The sequence below is a fragment of the Littorina saxatilis genome, linkage group LG13 (assembly GCF_037325665.1).
Source record: "Littorina saxatilis isolate snail1 linkage group LG13, US_GU_Lsax_2.0, whole genome shotgun sequence".
In the NCBI taxonomy this organism is placed as follows: domain Eukaryota; kingdom Metazoa; phylum Mollusca; class Gastropoda; order Littorinimorpha; family Littorinidae; genus Littorina; species Littorina saxatilis.
This window is the reverse complement of record NC_090257.1, coordinates 6,578,892-6,597,247: the sequence shown is the minus strand read 5'-3', so window position 1 is coordinate 6,597,247 and position 18,356 is coordinate 6,578,892. Positions and strand designations below refer to the sequence as shown.

The 18,356-nt window shown below is 41.3% G+C and overlaps 1 protein-coding gene across 1 annotated transcript in view; it reads left to right on the top strand.

The window, feature by feature from the left end:
* The window catches only part of LOC138946167 (BRCA2-interacting transcriptional repressor EMSY-like), a 48,288-nt gene extending 33,135 nt beyond the window's left edge, over positions 1-15,153 (top strand). The window contains exons 20-25 of the mRNA XM_070317679.1: positions 3,652-4,498; positions 5,863-6,004; positions 7,211-7,287; positions 9,000-9,079; positions 9,697-9,873; positions 13,553-15,153. Coding sequence (XP_070173780.1) covers positions 3,652-4,498; positions 5,863-6,004; positions 7,211-7,287; positions 9,000-9,079; positions 9,697-9,873; positions 13,553-13,615 — 1,386 coding nt within the window. The 3' untranslated portion in view covers positions 13,616-15,153. The remainder of the gene's footprint in view (positions 1-3,651; positions 4,499-5,862; positions 6,005-7,210; positions 7,288-8,999; positions 9,080-9,696; positions 9,874-13,552) is intronic.
* Positions 15,154-18,356: the final 3,203 nt, after the last annotated feature.

The window sequence follows — 18,356 nt, the reverse complement described above, 5'->3', positions numbered from 1 at the left end:
TCCATCTGATGCCTCATATAATATTCAGAACTGCGAAAGTGACTCGATCGAGCGTTTGCTCTTCTTGTTTATTTTGGAATTCCCATGTGAATCTCAAGCCAATGTTTACAGATTTCAAAGATTCACCTATTTCGTATCCCCAGGTTCATTGTTTGTAATCGAAAAAAAGAGTGGCGGTCTAGATGGGGTTTTGGTTGGCTAAACAATAGGGAATGGTTGTATGGGACAGCAGCTCATTCCAAACAAACCAACAAGAGTAAGAGAGAGACCCTTTTGAAACGATATTGTCTGCTTGAGCAGTGTTCCACAGCCATAGAAAATGATATGGAGGTATGATACTTTTAGCAAGGAAACTTCAAGAGTAAGCGACTTATAGTTATTCTCGCCTGAGCAATCAGGAGAATCAGAGGATTCAACAGTGTTAGGCCAGCTGGCCGTTTCTTTTTTAGCATTACAAAAAGTGTTCCATTGAATTTAGCTTAACGAAGACGCATTGAAACAGGCCGCAAGCACAATAATTTATTCCTTGTTCTTTTTTCGTTCAGGAATTGCTTGAGGTGTGTGTCCGTGTGCGTAAATATGTACTGAAAGGGTGCATCTGCTTCTGTTTGGCGGCGGAACCTGTTTTTTGGTGATCGGCAGAAACGGAAATGCTGTATCTTAGCATTTATGATTTTCTTTTGTTGATTGATTCCCAAACTTTAACAGTGTGCTTTTACAGAATGCCTTCTGCATAGCTGCCAACCCTCCCGATTTTTCAGGAATCTCCCGATGTTTGAAATCCGTCACAAAATCCCAAATTTGTTCGATTTTCGGAAATTTTCTAAAATAATTTGTGAAAGCCTCTTTTTCGGGGACGAAACCAGTGAAAAGACACTTTGGTTAACCGAGACCAGCCAAGTCAATGTGCGCATGTACTGAAAATAAGTTGTGCTTCTTGCCGCCGAAAACAACAAAAAACGACCAAAATCCAAAGGCCAAAGTGAGGTTTTTACCGCAGTATAAGACGAACTACAGCAGTCCCTCTCATGAACGGACACCCTTGGGCCATAGCAAAACTGTCCGTACATTGCAGGTGTCCGGTCACGGGAGGGGTGACCACACCACCCCCTCCCCCATACACTCACACAGACACACAAACAACAGGATTGAGTCTATGCTAATCACTTAATTCTTGTGGCTACTAAACAATAACAATAAACTCCTAATACTTCTTTAAACGTTCTGTAAAAATGATTTGTATGAAAAGTGTTGAAAAGAAGAGATAAAATAAATCCTCAAGGCAGTGAACACACTCACCATGCACTGACATACGAAAGCAGCCACACAAACACAGCACAGAGGAGCGTGTGCAGATGCTTTGCAAGAATAAGCTTGAAAACCAGTTTGAATAAATAGCAGCAGATAGAGCTGCATGTCATAATCATGTAATTTATTTTCTTCTTGTCTGGCTTTATTGACTGCATGTCGATCATGTGGCATGGCAGTGACTTTTCACTCTTCAGTGGGAAATACACAGTACATAACAGCTCCCACTCTCCCTCACTAATGCCTACCCCAAGCCTTGACAACTGATGCTTGGAAATTGTGTGGAAGAGTACACCTCTCTATTTCTCTCCAATGCTCTTCCTGCTGACATGCAGTGACACCGGACACCCCACAGAGTTTAGCCAGCTACCCCTCCACCACCCCCCCCCCCTCCCTCTCTCTCACTCTCTCCAGCCATGTACTGTTTGGGGCTGTGGCCAGAGAGGCCAGCTGCACTGTTCACTCAGAGCAAAACCAGTTGACTGTGTCGTAACTTTTGACAAAGCAAGACAACTGAAGGGTTCACAGAGTAGGCAACCGACTCAATGGTCAAGGCTGAGGGGAAACAAGAGTATCTTGTCAATGAAAGAGGTTAAACACAGACACACGATGCTGAGAACTGTGGCCGGTTTTTCACTCTCAGTCTTTCGCTCAGGACCTTCATCGATTGTGGTTTCTGTTGTTTACGTCCAACAGACAAGAATAAAGAGCACAGTGCAGTTTCATGTTGGCATCTTCGCATGTACTCCAGTCCTGACCAAAACTACCCCCCTTCCTGATGGGTACACGTGCACTCAAGTTTTCAGTGACTGTCATCACGCCATTGCGGCTGTGATCTTTGTACCACGAGCCGGACTGCTCTGTTATCGATTTTGTTGTGGTGAAAATTTGACGATGGTCTGTCCGTACATTGGAGGTATGACCTGCTGTTGGGACCGAAAATGAGTGTCCGCATCCACGTTTTGCAGGTGTCCGTTTAAGGGGGGGCAAATATAGAAGGAAAACACTCCGTGCCGAGCAAATGTGTCCGTACATGTCAGGTGTCCGCTCACGCCGGGGGCCGTACATTGCAGGGTCTAGCATTGTAAGCCGTTCGGCGTACTTTACGCCGAAATAACATCTCCAGTACGCGGAACTCGATTTGGTGTACGCCGAAATGCAAAAACCTGTTATTCCCAAACGGTAAACCCAAACAGTCCCCGCTTTCGTTTTGTGCGCCGTTCGGTTCAATTCTCAATCGGTTTGACAGTTTGCTTGAGCACGTACTTCCTCTGGCATCGCGCGAGCATGCTTTGTGCCGGTGTTTTGTGGCTCTAGACTTGAAATAATGTCTCGAAGCGACATTGTTGAACGTGGTCAGCCATTCAGTGACAAAGAATCCAGGTATTCCTGGAAGTGGGAATGGCTGGATTTCGTTCCGAAGGCGGAAGGCAAGTCAGAAGAAGTAATGTGCCGATACGGACTATGGACTATGCAGGGTTCGTACAGGTGCTTGAAATCCTGGAAAGTGCTTGAATTTGGAGGGGTCAGTTTCAAGGGCCTTGAAAGTGCTTAAAAAATTGACAAGATCCTTGAAAGTCCTTGAAAACTCTGATTCTGCAAACTGATTACACAATAATCAACTAAAATAAACAATTGCAATGTTTTATTTTTTTCATAACCTCAAGGAAAAAGTTGAACAGTAACCCACAGTCCCTTTTGACTCTGTCGGCTCATTAAATCATTAATTTTTTTACATCCAATGTTTTAAATCAGCGTGCAAGACGGGGGTATATAATTCCCAGCGAGTGACCCATTACGGCAAACCTTGAAGGTGAGAGGGTGCTTGATTTTCTCTTCAGAAGGTCTTGAAAGTCCTTGAAAAGTCCTTGAATTTTAGAACAAAAAACCTGTACGAACCCTGACTATGGCATAATTGAGTTGCTCAATCTTCTTGGGGGGGGGGGGGGGGGGGGCATTTTAGGTAAACAAATCTCCAACAATTCTTCAAAATCCACGCCTTTGTAAGCTGAACTCACTTTTTCCAATGCTAGGCCCTGTGTATGACTTTATCGACAAGTCAGACCAGGGGGGACAACACGCATTTTGTAAAGGTTGTCGACCCCTGGACCCCCACAGGAATTTCATAGTCATAAGGTTGGCAGTCATGCTTCTGTTGCTTCCATTTCATTTTTATTTCAATCTATGAATTGTCGGCAGCTGGAGGGCGTTACCCATCAGGACGTTGCCCCTGTACCCCATTCCCCAGTTTCACTTTTTGGATGTTCGCAGGAGCACCCTTGTGTAGTGATTTGCAAAAAAGTAATGCATGTACGTTAACCAGTAGCCCTGTGTGTTTTCCAGCGAGAAACTCCAGTCACTACACGGTCACACAGCGTCAACCCTGCGTCGACAAACAACACAGCAGCTTCATCCACCACCACCACCACAACCATCAGCACCAGCAGCAGCAACAGCAGTCCCACCTCTGCTCTCACCACCATGACCACCAGCACAACCACCACCACCACCCCCACTACCACCGCTGCCGCTACAACCGCTCTCCACAACAACAAAGCGTTCACACCACCCTCCTCTTCATATCCAGCCCCCACCATCTCCATTTCATTGTCATCATCATCGACATCGTCGTCATCGTCTTTCGTCCAGCCCTCTTCCTCCGTGCCAACACACTCGCCACCAGTGTCGTCGCTGTCCCAGAAAGTGTCAGAAAGTAACACTGCGGTGACCCTGCCCCTAAACTCTGTCGCTCAGAGCAGCAGCGCAACCTTTGTGTCCGTGTCGAACGCTTCTATAGCAAGGACTAACACGGCATCCAAACCTGTGGTGGTATCGTCAGCAGGGCTACCGCAGACTGTGGTGTTAGAAAGCTCATCGTTATCCGCTGTTGGTGCAGATTCTGCGCCGAGGACTGCAGCAGCCATCGGTAATTCTGTGTCTACCACTGTGGTAGCTCAGTCATCTGCTGGCGTAGGGGGAAGCTTGGTGTTTGGGGATAATCACGCTCCTGTGAACAATTCGCGGGTTGAGGGGCAGAGAGACAAAGTGACTGTGTTACCGGTAGCGGAAGTGATGACAGGGGCGGGGGTTTCTGGGACAGCATCGACCATGAGTGTTTTAGAGTTTTCCGCTTCAGCGACCTCGCCTGGCGGGGAGCACGAAGTCGACTTGATAGCTGTGGGAGAAGCAGGTTTGTGTTTGCATGTGTGTGTGATGTTTGTGTCACTGTGTATCACTGCATGTCACTGAGTGGGTATGTGTGACTGTGTGTGGGTTTGTGTGACTGTGTGTGTGTTGGGGTTTGTGTCAATGTGTGTGTGGTTTTGCAGGTCCAAAGCTGCAGTAAAATTGTTTGCAGCGTTATCACCATGTTAAATATGTAACAAACTGACATAAAAAATAAGGCCAGTACAAAGATGTAGAGGTTACACGCCGAGTCTCAGTGATTATCAAAAATAATGGTCGAAGTTAGCGGATCATGAAAAATGCGAGCTTTAGCGAGCTTTTTCATGACCGCGAACTGAGACCATTATTTTTTATAATCACTGAGACGAGGTGTGTAACCTCTTTATTCCTCCTTTCTTCAGTTATTCAAAGAAAAGAGGAGTTTTTTTGCGAAAGTTTGATCGAATCCTATTCTCTCAACCAGTCAACCTGCGCAGGCGATCGATTAATGCGCGGTTGTATAGTTCCGTGCAAATTATTCCATTCTGTTAACACTTCTTGTCAGTTTTCCTATTTTGGGCTAAAATCAAGTACACAGATATGCTGTTATTCTGCCGTGGCGGCAAAGGCAGATATTGTGTGTTCTGTATATGTTTTAGTATCGCTTAGGATAATGTTTTTTCGTCAAATGGGACTAGCAGACGAACTTTTGCACCCGTGTTCCAACGTTAAAAACTGTCTGAAGTTCAGTTTTCTGGGGAAAATAGTGTATGAAACCCCTTTATGTTGTTTAAATTGATGAGATGTGTGCATTTGGTTGCGTGTGATCTGTTTATTAAATGAAATATTGTTGAAAACTGACCGTCGGATTGCAGTCTGTTGTCGAAGGAACTGAGTGAAAAGAAGGGGAACTACTCTTGTCGCTAGACAAAGTATGAGTTACTTGCCTTGGGAAATTGCTTGTGATGAACGGCTTGACGGCACGGCAGATGAGATTCAGAAAACAACCGAACTGATGGATTTTATATGGAGATTCATGTGTTCAGGCCTGTAGTTGTTAATTTAAATGCGGTATGTTTGTATTGTTTGCTCCAGAGATGTATACTTCGTACATTAGAGCGTTCGGAACTTTTCAGTCGCAAAAAGTAGTACCGAAACAGAACAACATCTCAACCCATTGCACTATCGAGGATTCAGGCTGTTGCTGGGTCGTTATTTGTTTGGTTGCTGGGTCATTATCGAAAAATAACTACCCCTACAAGTTTACAGAGGTAAAGAAGCAGAGGGGGGAATAAGTATATATATTTGACAGTCTATTATTATAAGTATTTTTAATGCTGAAGTACAGGCTCTGTAATGATTCATTGATTGCTGACTGGTGGTTTGCAGGAACCTTAGAAAGAAACGCAGACGGCATGAGCTTTGAAGCCAACTCTATACGGCAGAGTAAGCGCAAGCGAAAAGCTCCCTCAGCACTGGAAGAGGCAGCAGTTGGATCAGCGGGGGGTAGCTGGTCAAGAACTGCCTTGAAGTGAGTTCGACTCCATTTGCTTCACTTCACGTTTTAGATTTAATTGCACATACTGTACCATGCCTCACAATTGCCAAAATCCTGAATCTCGCTTCAGTTACGTCCGGAAGGAAGATTTTGGTAATTGTGAGCATGGTAGGCATGCTTATTAAAGTTAAATTTGGGAAAGAATCTCACAATTTCTTGCTATAATTGTTACAGTGATACCTGCCATGTGGGGCCCTTCCTGGGAGAGGACACCTCTTGTCGTATTGTCTGTTATCTTGAACAAATAATACCAGTTGTGAAATGTCACTTGTAATGCAAGGGCTCTTTTGGTTTGTCCTAAGGGAGTTCTTTCATCACAGGTACCACTGTACTATTGTGTGTTTGTGTGTCTGTGTCTGTGTGTGTGTGTGAGTGTGTGTGTGTGTGTGTGTGTGTGTGTGCGTGTTTAAATGCCAGTTGAGGAAAAGCGGTCATGTCCAGGAGCTGACAAGAATGAAAACAAATACTAAATTATCTGGTCTATCGCAGAAATCTAATTTTAAGCTTACCAAAATGCAACAGTTGAGTGAAGTAAAAGTCAAGGGTCTGGCAAATGCTGTAGGCAGCCCAGAGATCCCGAAGCACCTCACCCCACATGCTACTTTCGTCACAAAAAAAGTAGTAATGTTGTCGCATGAAACATGACAACATGTTTGTTTGTTTCGTTCATGGGCTGAAACTCACACAGCTTTTTGGGGAAGCATGCTGGGTATTTTCGTGTTTCCATAACCCACCGAACTCTGACATGGATTACAGGAGCTTTTCCGTGCGCACTTGGTCTTGTGCTTGCGTGTACACACGAAGGGGAATAAGGCACTAGCAGGTCTGCACATTAGTTGACCTGGGAGATCGGACAAATCTCCACCCTTAACCCACCAGGTGGCCGCGGCCGGGATTTGAACTCACGACCTTCCGATTAGGAGGCCGATGTCTTATCCACTAGGCCACTGCGCCCGTCGACATGAGAACATAAGAACATTCATCTCGGCATTCTCTTACAGGGGAAGCTTTTTCGAAGCTCAATGACCAGACTTGTAATTGTCATCCCAACATTAGTTGTTGTGAAGATCGAATAAGAACGTGTTCAGACCCTTTAATTTTTGTAAAACTCAAACTGCTTATATGATTTTATAACTCTGTTAGTTTTTAAATTTAATATTAAATTCTTGTTGTTTTCAGCATTCTCGGGAAGGTGTGTCGGTTTAAAGGCAGCGGCAAGAGGGATTACAATGCAGTTGACTGGTTCTTAAAACCAGGTAAGTTCTGCAGGTGTTTTGTTCTCCAAAAGAAGAAAGAACAAACTGGAAAAAATGGGGTGGGGGGGGGGGGGGGTATTTGTGGTTTATTTTGTGACATGGATTACGACAGCTAAATTATCTGGTTTGTGAGGGTTTCATTAGTCTTCATGATCAGTGGTCGGGGACTAGTGTTTTTGATAATTATCAGTCCACTGTCTGTCCACTGATGAAGTAAGAAGGTTTAGGCCTTAATCTCATACGATTCAACTTCACTGTCAACAGCTACAACCACCACGACAAAAACTGTATCCTCAGTCACTGAGAGTTAACCAAAACGTACAGCGATGACGACGACAATAGGAACAAACACAACAACAACAACCGACTACAGAAGAAGCAATTACAATGACAAGTAGCAACACTACAAAACCTACAACCTTGCTTGCTGAGGACAAGCCAACCAACAATGTGATGTTCTTATTCCATGCAGAAACTGTTCAGCTCTTTTCATGCTCAAAGTCTACAAATTGTGCATATTGGCTGAAAATCAGTCATCCAAAAACAAATGGACTGCCAACATTCCAAAATTCAGAATAAAACAAGTCGCGTAAGGCAAAATTACTACATTTTGTCAAGCTGTGGAACTCACAGAATGAAACGGAACGCACTGCATTTTTTCACAATGACCGTAGTCCGCCGCTTGTGCAAAACGGAGTGAAACTGACGAGCCTGTTTAGCGCGGTAGTGGTTTCGCTGTGCTGCATAGCACGCTTTTCTGTGCCTCTCTTCGTTTGAACTTTCTAAGCGTGTTTTTAATCCAAACATATATCTATATGGTTTTTGAATCAGGAGACGACAAGGAATAAGATGAAATTGTTTTTAAATCGATATTGGAAATTTAATTTTGATCATCATTTTTATATTTTTAATTTTCAGAGATTGTTTTTAATCCAAATATAACATATTTATATGTTTTTAGAATCAGGAAATGATGTAGAATAAGATGAACGTAAATTTGGATCGTTTTATATAAACAATTTATTACAATTTTTAGATTTTTAATGACCAAAGTCATTAATCAATTGCCACCAAGCTAAAATGCAATACCAAAGTCCGGCCTTCGTCGAAGATTGCTTCGCCAAAATTTCAATCAATTTGATTGAAAAATGAGAGTGTGACAGTGCCGCCTCAACTTTTACAAAAAGCCGGATATGACGTCATCAAAGACATTTATCGAAAAAACGAAAAAAAACCGTCTGGGGATATCATACCCAGGAACTCTCATGTAAAATTTCATAAAGATCGGTCCAGTAGTTTACTCTGAATCGCTCTACACACACACACACACACACACACACACACACACAGACACACATACACCACGACCCTCGTCTCGATTCCCCCTCTATGTTAAAACATTTAGTCAAAACTTGACTAAATGTAAAAACAAGAAAGGTATCTTGTTGGAACGTTGAATTATTGACAAAACAAAACTTGAGCGGTCTTTTAAGTTGATTGCCTTGCTTGTGTCTTCCGTGCAAGCGGCGTAACATTTTGTCAGATAAGTGTTGTCTCATTAGTGTTTGTCTGTGCACTTAAATGACCGCTGGGTCGCTATGTCTGTGAGCGTAACGTTTTGTTTTGTCAATAGTGAAAGGTTCCAGCAACATACCTTTCTTGTTTTTTGATTCTGAAAATCAGTTAGATAACCTATCCTTCACGTGTTTCAGTGGATCCAGCTGATGCACCAGACTATTACTCCATCATCAAAAGTCCCATGGACTTTGGCTCCATACGGAAAAAACTGGATGTGAGCTTTCTTCGAGTCTTTCTTTTCTTCTTCTTCTTTTTCGTTCATGGGCTGAAATTCCCACGCTCATTCATGTTTTGGCACGAGTGGGTTTTTACGTGTATGACCGTTTTTACCCCGCCATTCAGGCAGCCATATGCCGCTTTCGGGGGAAGAGTATTTCTCTGATATGGGACACCTAGGGCTTGAGAAAGTGGGGTGCAATGCTCAATCCTTTTCAACGTAGAGAAGTAAAGCATACGTTGTTTTATTTAGCCGCCCACATACGAAGAAGTTGCAAGAGGAGAAGGTGAATATTCTGTTGATCAAAAACTTAATGTGTTGTCTTTTCTGAATTGGTAGTTCATTCATTTTGACGATTTTTGTGTCAACAAGTAGCTTGAGAACAAACGTACAAACTTACATTGAAACTGCAAAAGACAAGAGGTGTTTTTGATGATCAGAAACTTTCTATGTTTCTTGCAGAATGGAAATTGCAGTCATTTTGACTTTCATGCCGACATGAATAGTGTGACCAGTGGCTTGAAAACGAATTTACAAACTCACAAAAGTTACATTAATACTGAGGCGGCAAAATTGGATGGTTTTGCTGATTGGAAACTGTCTGTTGATTGCAGAATGGGCATTATACTAATTTTGACGACTTTCACGCGGACATGAATCTGGTGAAGACCAACTGCTTCTTTTACAACCCGGCCAACACGCAGGTGTGTCGTGACTGCACCGATGTCTTCACCTTCTACGACTCGGAAATCAACAAGCTGCTGGAGAAGTCCGCCAGCAAGGTATCACCGGTGAGTGAGATAGTTTGTTTCAGCAGTACGGAGGTTCCTCTGTGTGTGTGTGTGTGTGCAAAAAACACACTCCCCATTTGAGAAATTTAGATCTTATATAATAATAATAATAATAAATGAGCATTTATATAGCGCAACATCATAACTTTACAATTATGCTAGAGTGGAAGGCTCACAAGAAAGTGAAATTTATGAAAAAATTTTGATAATAAGAATGATAATATATATAACATTTGTATACAGCACAAATCATTGAACATGTAACAGCCTTGTTCTCATGGCGTTTAACACACATTTCAAACTTACCATCGGACACCTGTCGTTCGTATAGAATCAAATAATCAATACAGTCATACGCTTTAATAATAATAATAATAATAATAATAAATGATCATTTACATAGCGCAACATCATAACTTTACAATTATGCTCTTTGCGTTTGACACAATTAAAATTAAAACACAGTTATACAAGCATTTACATCTACATTCATAGTCAACAACGCTTAATTAAAAGCATACACCATCAAACATACATTACTAAAAATTCTTCCACAAACTAAGTAGTAATAAAAACATGAATAAAATAGGTAGTGAAAACAAGGAAATACCAGCTGAATACCCTTAATCAAACAGAACATGTTATCAACAATACTGAAAACAGCCCTAGATGTTTATATACATTATCACTAAAACAAGAGGCGAAGCCTTCAAGGCTCACGTAAGAAATAGACAAACAGTAACACAAACTCAATCACTCCGTCACACATACACACCCACACACACAGTAAGCTTAGGTGACACTGTGCAAGAAAGAGAGACACTAGATCTAGATCTGTCTGTGTCTGCATGTAGCCTACTTACAGGGACACGACTGCCAAATAGTCTCGGCCCGCTCAAAATAACAATGACCGAGACCACACACACCACGCGAGAGAGAAAGACTACAGGGAGGCATGCCGTCATGATGCATTAATTGACGTCAAACACTTTTGACCGTGACGTAATCTTATGCGAGCTTTATCCATAGTCTTGGATAACCACTCACACATAGACTCGGAAATGTTAAAGTTTCTACCACAGACATACACACACACACACGCACACACACACGCACACACACACGCACGCACAAACGCACAGACAGACAAAGTTACGATCGCATAGGCTACACTTCGTGAGCCAACAACAAATACACTACATGTAGCCTTCTGATGGACTGAGAAAAACAAAATCAGGGGTTGTATTTCTTGAAGAGGTGTGTTTTAAGTGCTCGTTTGAATGCTGGGGTGACAGAGTGGCGGATGTGAAAGGGGAGAGAATTCCATTGTGTGGGTGCGCAGAAAGTAAAAGTGCGTTGTCCGTATGTTTTGGTTTTGGTGTGTGGAATGGTAAGGATGCGACAGTCAGAAGAGGCACGGAGGCTTTGCAGTTAGTTGCTTTTTTTATGAGTACAGTTGTTTATTTTTTTTAATGTTTAGTTGTTTTGTGTGAACAACCGTGTAATGGGAATTTAACTGAATATTTGACTCCATTGTGACTGTTATCCTCAAACTGCACATTGACTGTCTTACACAGAATGTAATGCACATCATTTGCTTCTTCCAGAATTTAACGCAGGTTTCATTTCATGCAGATTGTAATGCACATAATTTGTTTCATCCAGATTTTGATGCAGGTTTTATTTTATGTAAATTGTAATGCACAAAATCATGTGTTTCTTCCAGATTTTAACTCTTTCAACACGTCCACCCTATGACATGACTATACACTCAGAACGCCTGAGCCAAAGCATATAAATAGCCTGCTGACAACCAAAATTGGGACATTTTGAAAAAAATATTGTATTTTGAAAAAAATATTGTAAAAAAACTAGTACATGTGGAGATTTACTTTTTGCACACAATTAAAGAAAGATCTTTCATTGTTTCAGAAATGTACTTTGTATTTGTCAAAAGGCTTGTTGTGTTTGTGTGGTATGCTATTGAAAATGTCAATAAATAGCCTGCTGACAACCAAAATTGGAAAATTTTGAAAAAAATATTGTATTTTGAAAAAAATATTGTAAAAAAAACTAGTACATGTGGAGACTTACTTTTTGCACACAATTAAAGAAAGATCTTTCATTGTTTCAGAAATGTACTTTGTATTTGTCAAAAGGCTTGTTGTGTTTGTGTGGTATGCTATTGAAAATGTCAACAATTTAAATTAAAAAAAGTCCAGAGGCACCACATAAATACTACAGACATGTTTGAAAATATGCACAAAATGTTGTTAGTGAATACTCAAAAAAGAATTTACTAACCTGAATGAGACAATGAGATGACTGGGTGATGACTATGATGAATATATCCATGTAGAAGAAAAGAAACACTTGCTGTCACAGTATTTACAGTGCCACACTTGGAAGCACAGCTCAACGCAAAACGCCACACCACATTCCAGGCACCAGAATCGAGTCCCATTGCGTTGGGTTTTATCCATAGAAGAAAAGAAACACTTGCTGTCACAGTATTTACAGTTTTTGTATAAATGAATTGTTTAGAACTCGGTTTATGCACGGAGAACATCCTTCTTTGTGTGCCACACTTCGAAGCACGGCTCAACACAAAGCGCCACAGCCATGTGGCCACAGAACATTCCCGGCGGCACCAGAATCGCGTCCGTCCGCTTGCATTGGGTTTTGGCCAAAGTAGCATTGACACCTCGAGCTCTTGATTTGGCTAACTCATTCACCCTCATCACTCACTTATCCATCTATCACAACAACACTGTTTGATGCACACACAGTCACTGTACTGCCTTCCTTCTGCACGCCGCTTCGCTTCGCAACAACACTGACAACTCGCGACATTTTGGAATCCTAAATATGAAACTAAGGCATGGGTTGGTCCCGTCAATGACCTGTAGTATCCAAACTAACCAATGAAATCAACTGTTCTGGGAGTTATTTGTCGCGTATGGTAATGCAGCCGACCTCTGAACCTATGACGTGGGTTTTCGTATGGAAAATCCCCAGCGTGGTATTTTCCACTTCCAACGCTACTATTATGGCGCTGTGTGGCGAAGCGACTCACGCACCTTACGCACGGATTCTGGCGGCGTGCTGACAACGGCATGATCAGTGAACGCTTGTATTCGGGCGGCGCGTCGCGAAAAAGTTAACGCAGGTTTCATTTCATGCAGATTGTAATGCACATAATTTGTTTCATCCACATTTTGATGCAGGTTTTATTTTATGTAAATTGTAATGCACAAAATCATGTGTTTCTTCCAGATTTTAACGCAGGTTTCATTTCATGCAGATTGTAATGCACATAATTTGTTTCATCCAGATTTTGATGCAGGTTTTATTTTATGTAAATTGTAATGCACAAAATTATGCGTTTCTTCCAGATTTTAACGCAGGTTTCATTTCATGCAGATTGTAATGCACATAATTTGTTTCATCCAGATTTTGATGCAGGTTTTATTTTATGTAAATTGTAATGCACAAAATCATGTGTTTCTTCCAGATTTTAACGCAGGTTTCATTTCATGCAGATTGTAATGCACATAATTTGTTTCATCCAGATTTTGATGCAGGTTTTATTTTATGTAAATTGTAATGCACAAAATCATGTGTTTCTTCCAGATTTTAACGCAGGTTTCATTTCATGCAGATTGTTTCTCCATTTCAGGTGCAGACAGGGTCGCCAGCAAAGAAAATCATCCGTATCGACAAAAGTCCCGGGAAGACGTAGCATCCGGTCAGGATTGTTAGATTCATTATTGTTAATGCTGTGTTAATACTGTGTAGTTCAATTAACACATTTTTCACTGTTGAGACATTGTTTATATCTGAGATACATTTGGACGTTGTAATATTTTTGAGCAGGATATAGAAGGCTTCCTCACCTAATACGAGAGAGAAATGGTCTCACATTATTGGTTCTTTGGCATTCTGATGTTGCTAACTTTGTTCTTATTTAGTTTTGTACACATACAAGAGAAGATATCGTAAGAGGACAGCATGATCTAGGAACATTTAGAATGCACACACGCATGCACAGACATATACACATTCAGTCACTCACGAGAACGCTTCTTTGGGAATTTCGGCACCAGGCTGTCACTTGACTGACTGATTCATAAACTCGTGGTCGTATAAGAAGAAAGTTCCTTTGATATTCAGCTAGTCTTAAGATTTGTTTTTTGTTAAGGTAATGCCTCCTGTCAGACTATATTGAAAACGCTTTGAGTACCACCAGTTAGCATGCACGATATTCTGCTCAGAGGGCATTGAGGTGAAAAGTTTGTGTTTCAGGATTTCTTTTTCTTTTCTGTGAGCGAAGTAGGCTTGGAGGTGAGAAAGATGTGAAAAACAAAGGGAAGTAAGAGCTTTAGATAATATTTGATATAGATAACAACAACCCGTACGTGAGAGCTATGGAGCTTCTTCGTCTTCTTCCTCGTTCGCTTTGTCTTCTTCGTCTTCTTCCATGTTTGCGTCAGAGTTATCAGCAACCAGTCTCCTTTTACCTGAAAGAATAAGTATTGAACAAACCACTGTTTTTGTTGAGAAAGGACAACCTTTATTTTGAGTGAGTTTTTTTTGTTGGGTGGTCACATGTGCCAAAATACACTCATTTTTCAATCGAGGTGGCGGACCTCACAGGAGTTCCATCACTTGCAGTTAGAATCTGTTATCAGATCGTTTTGCAGTTGATCACTTGCAGTTAGAATCTGTTATCAGATCGTTTTGCAGTTGATCACTTGCAGTTAGAATCTGTTATCAGATCGTTTTGCAGTTGATCACTTGCAGTTAGAATCTGTTATCAGATCGTTTTGCAGTTGATCACTTGCAGTTAGAATCTGTTATCAGATCGTTTTGCAGTTGATCACTTGCAGTTAGAATCTGTTATCAGATCGTTTTGCAGTTGATCACTTGCAGTTAGAATCTGTTATCAGATCGTGTTTTGCAGTTGATCACTTGCAGTTAGAATCTGTTATCAGATCGTTTTGCAGTTGATCACTTGCAGTTAGAATCTGTTATCAGATCGTTTTGCAGTTGATCACTTGCAGTTAGAATCTGTTATCAGATCGTTTTGCAGTTGATCACTTGCAGTTAGAATCTGTTATCAGATCGTTTTGCAGTTGGGTTTGGTAATGCAGTGGAACCCCCTTTTTACCGCCTCCAAAAATCTGAGAAAATCAGGTCTTAAAAAGGAGGGAGTCTTTAAATGGAGGTAAACTTACACAGGTTATGAACTGAAAATCTGAAAAAATAAGCTCTTAAAAGGGGGGGAGTCTTAAATTGGGGGGGGGGGGGGGTCGTAGAATGGGGGTTCCACTGTATGCAGTGTTTTAATGTAAATATAAATCCTGTGTTGTACTAAACAGGGGTACACTACTTTTTTTTAAAGAAGTTTACCGTCATTCTCAGGTCCAAGGAGATGGGTACATTTTATTTAGCCCCAAGAGATAGGCATGGGTTTATTTAGCCCCAAGAGATGGGCATGGAGCCCCAAGAGATAGGCATGGGTTTATTTAGCCCCAAGAGATAGGCATGGGTTTATTTAGCCCCAAGAGATAGGCATGGGTTTATTTAGCCCCAAGAGATAGCCATGGGTTTATTTAGCCCCAAGAAATAGCCATGGGTTTATTTAGCCCCAAGAGATAGGCATGGGTTTATTTAGCCCCAAGAGATAGGCATGGGTTTATTTAGCCCCAAGAGATAGGCATGGGTTTATTTAGCCCCAAGAGATAGGCATGGGTTTATTTAGCCCCAAGAGATAGGCATGGGTTTATTTAGCCCCAAGAGATAGGCATGGGTTTATTTCGCCCCAAGAGATAGGCATGGGTTTATTTAGCCCCAAGAGATAGGCATGGGTTTTATTTAGCCCCAAGAGATAGGCATGGGTTTTATTTCGCCCCAAGAGATAGGCATGGGTTTATTTCGCCCCAAGAGATAGGCATGGGTTTATTTAGCCCCAAGAGATAGGCATGGGTTTATTTAGCCCCAAGAGATAGGCATAAACAAACCAGGAGATCTCTCACAGTTCAGAGGGATTGGGATAGAAGGTATATTTGGCTTGTACGCTGATGTATACAAGAGAATCTGAAACGAAAGAGGCGAAGCGCTGTGTAGAGTGAAGTAAGCGCTCTAAATGCAAACGACATGTGTAATCGAGTAAGTGTGAGTTATTCGGACCCGTTCTCCGGGCACCTGAGAGAAGAACAAGCACTGAAATGGATAATGATGCGAGGATGAAAGTCGCTTATCCATTTCAATGCTTGTTAATGTTATTCTCTCAGGTGCCAGGAGACTGGTTCCGAATAACTGATACTGACTCTACAGCACGTGTCGTATGCAGTTTGACCGCTTACTTCCCTTTGTTGATCAGTCGGGCATGGGAAATTTCCGCCGAAATGTTTTTTTGTTCCGCCGAAAAAGCAAAAGTGTCCGCCGAAAAAATAAATGGGAGAGGCAAAAATGGTTCTGAAAACTGAATTTACTGGCAAACTTGGAGCTCAGATGACACCAAATTGCACAATTTGGGTTCTTTGGAGAAATAAATGTCCGGGAGGGGGCGTGCCCCCGGACGCCCTAGTAAGGCTAAGCGCTTCGCGCCGTCGACTTTGATATTACTTACAAATTTTCAGCCGTTTTTATTTTTTTCCATTCCCATGCCTGATCAGTATACTAGAGAAGAAAAAAGATTTTGGGGACTTCATACTCTTGAAATAAACTCAATCGATAAATATGTATCCGGTCAAGTTTGTGAGGGTTACATCTGGGGTTATTTCCTGTTTGTTAGTTATTTAATGCTGAGTTTTATGACTTGATCTTGTCTCTCACTCAGGTAGTATGTGTCTGATCGGAATTTTATTAAATGAATTGTCTAGTTATTGATTTTATTAATTTAATCTTTTGGAGCAGTCAGGCCCAGGGTTTAACCTGGGAGAAAAAGGCAATATGACATTTGTCCCCTTCAACCAAATTCCGATGGGACATAGTCGAAGGCAGGAAGCGCCAAAGAGGTCTGTACGTGTTTTGACTGAAGATGCAAAATGGTGCAATATGGTGCCATCTGAGAATTAGCCGCTATATTGTGTTATCTCTGTATGTGTGTGTGTGTGTGTGTGGGTAATCCGATGTAAAGTGTACATTTGGTGGCGCAGTGGTACGTAATCTCAATGCGCCCTTTGACGCACTGACAGGAATTGTGATCGGACATTTTCAGATTTAATGCGCCAATGGCGCAGGGCGCACAAGTAAATGAAACCCTGCAGGCCACCCTTTTCCGTAAAGTGTTTATGTTGGTGTGTATAGAAGAAGCAAAACATTCTTATCTCTCATTTCTAAGTAATGGTTTATGTTGTGCAGGATAAGAGAAGGGGGGGGGGGGGGGGGAGTGGTGGTAAATTTATTACTCTGTGTAGACCTAACCTGTTTAAGACCAGAGGTTCTTATTTAAATTGACGATTTTAGGTATATTTTAATGCCCTAGCTCAAAGGAATTTTGCGTTTTTGCAAGTCAAAAGTTTTACTTGTTTTTAGTCGTTTCAGTGAAATGATTTCAGAATCCCTTGTCTGATATTATGAAAGTAGTGGTTAATTGTGTGAAGATGTAGAAATGGCAAAAAGATTACACTAACAGATCTGAAAGAAGTATGTGCTTGAACAGTGAGGAACAGATTGTGGTATTTGTAGTAATTTATGTACAGATTTAGATATGTGCAAATTGTACAATATACATTATTTAAACTTCTGACATGGCAGCTGAGCTCAGATTTAAAGTAAAGTATGTAGTTATTAATGCATATTGTTGTTTTGTGGTGTGTTTTCCTCCCTGCCATAACCTAGTGTATTATAGTCAGTGTGAATAGGTCTTTAGAAATTGAGAGTAGATGTATTCCTGTAGTCTTTACAATGATTTAAAGTACTCTAACATCTGTGTGGTGGTTGTGTACCTTAAAGCTGAAGACTCATGTTTAAAATAATTGATTAACTTTGAAAAAATAAAGGAGACCAACCAGCATTTATCAACATGGGTGAAAGCTCTCATCTGGGAATCAGAAAATCCTGATTTAAGAATTGATTTCATGATGGTTTTCAAACCATTCAGAATAGAAATATCACAGAAAAACTTGAGAAAAAAAAAGTCAGTTAGCCAGTCGCCAGGCAGATGTTCGTGATTTTGAACATTATCAGTTGGCGACAAGAAGGATTTGTCAATTTTGCATGTCCCTTCAACCTGTCTATGCAAGATCCATTTCTTGTTGGCGTTAGCAGTCAGTAAAATGTGTCTGAAATTTATTTCACATTTTTGAAAATTGGCCAAGACTTCAAACATTGCTAAAACTTTTATAACCATTTTTGAAAATGTACTGAAGGAAACAAATCTCGGTAACATCCCTGTACAGTTGATCAAGTCATGTGACATGAAGGTGAATGAATTAGTTTTGGCATGGGTCTTCAGCTTTAACATCTGTCATTTG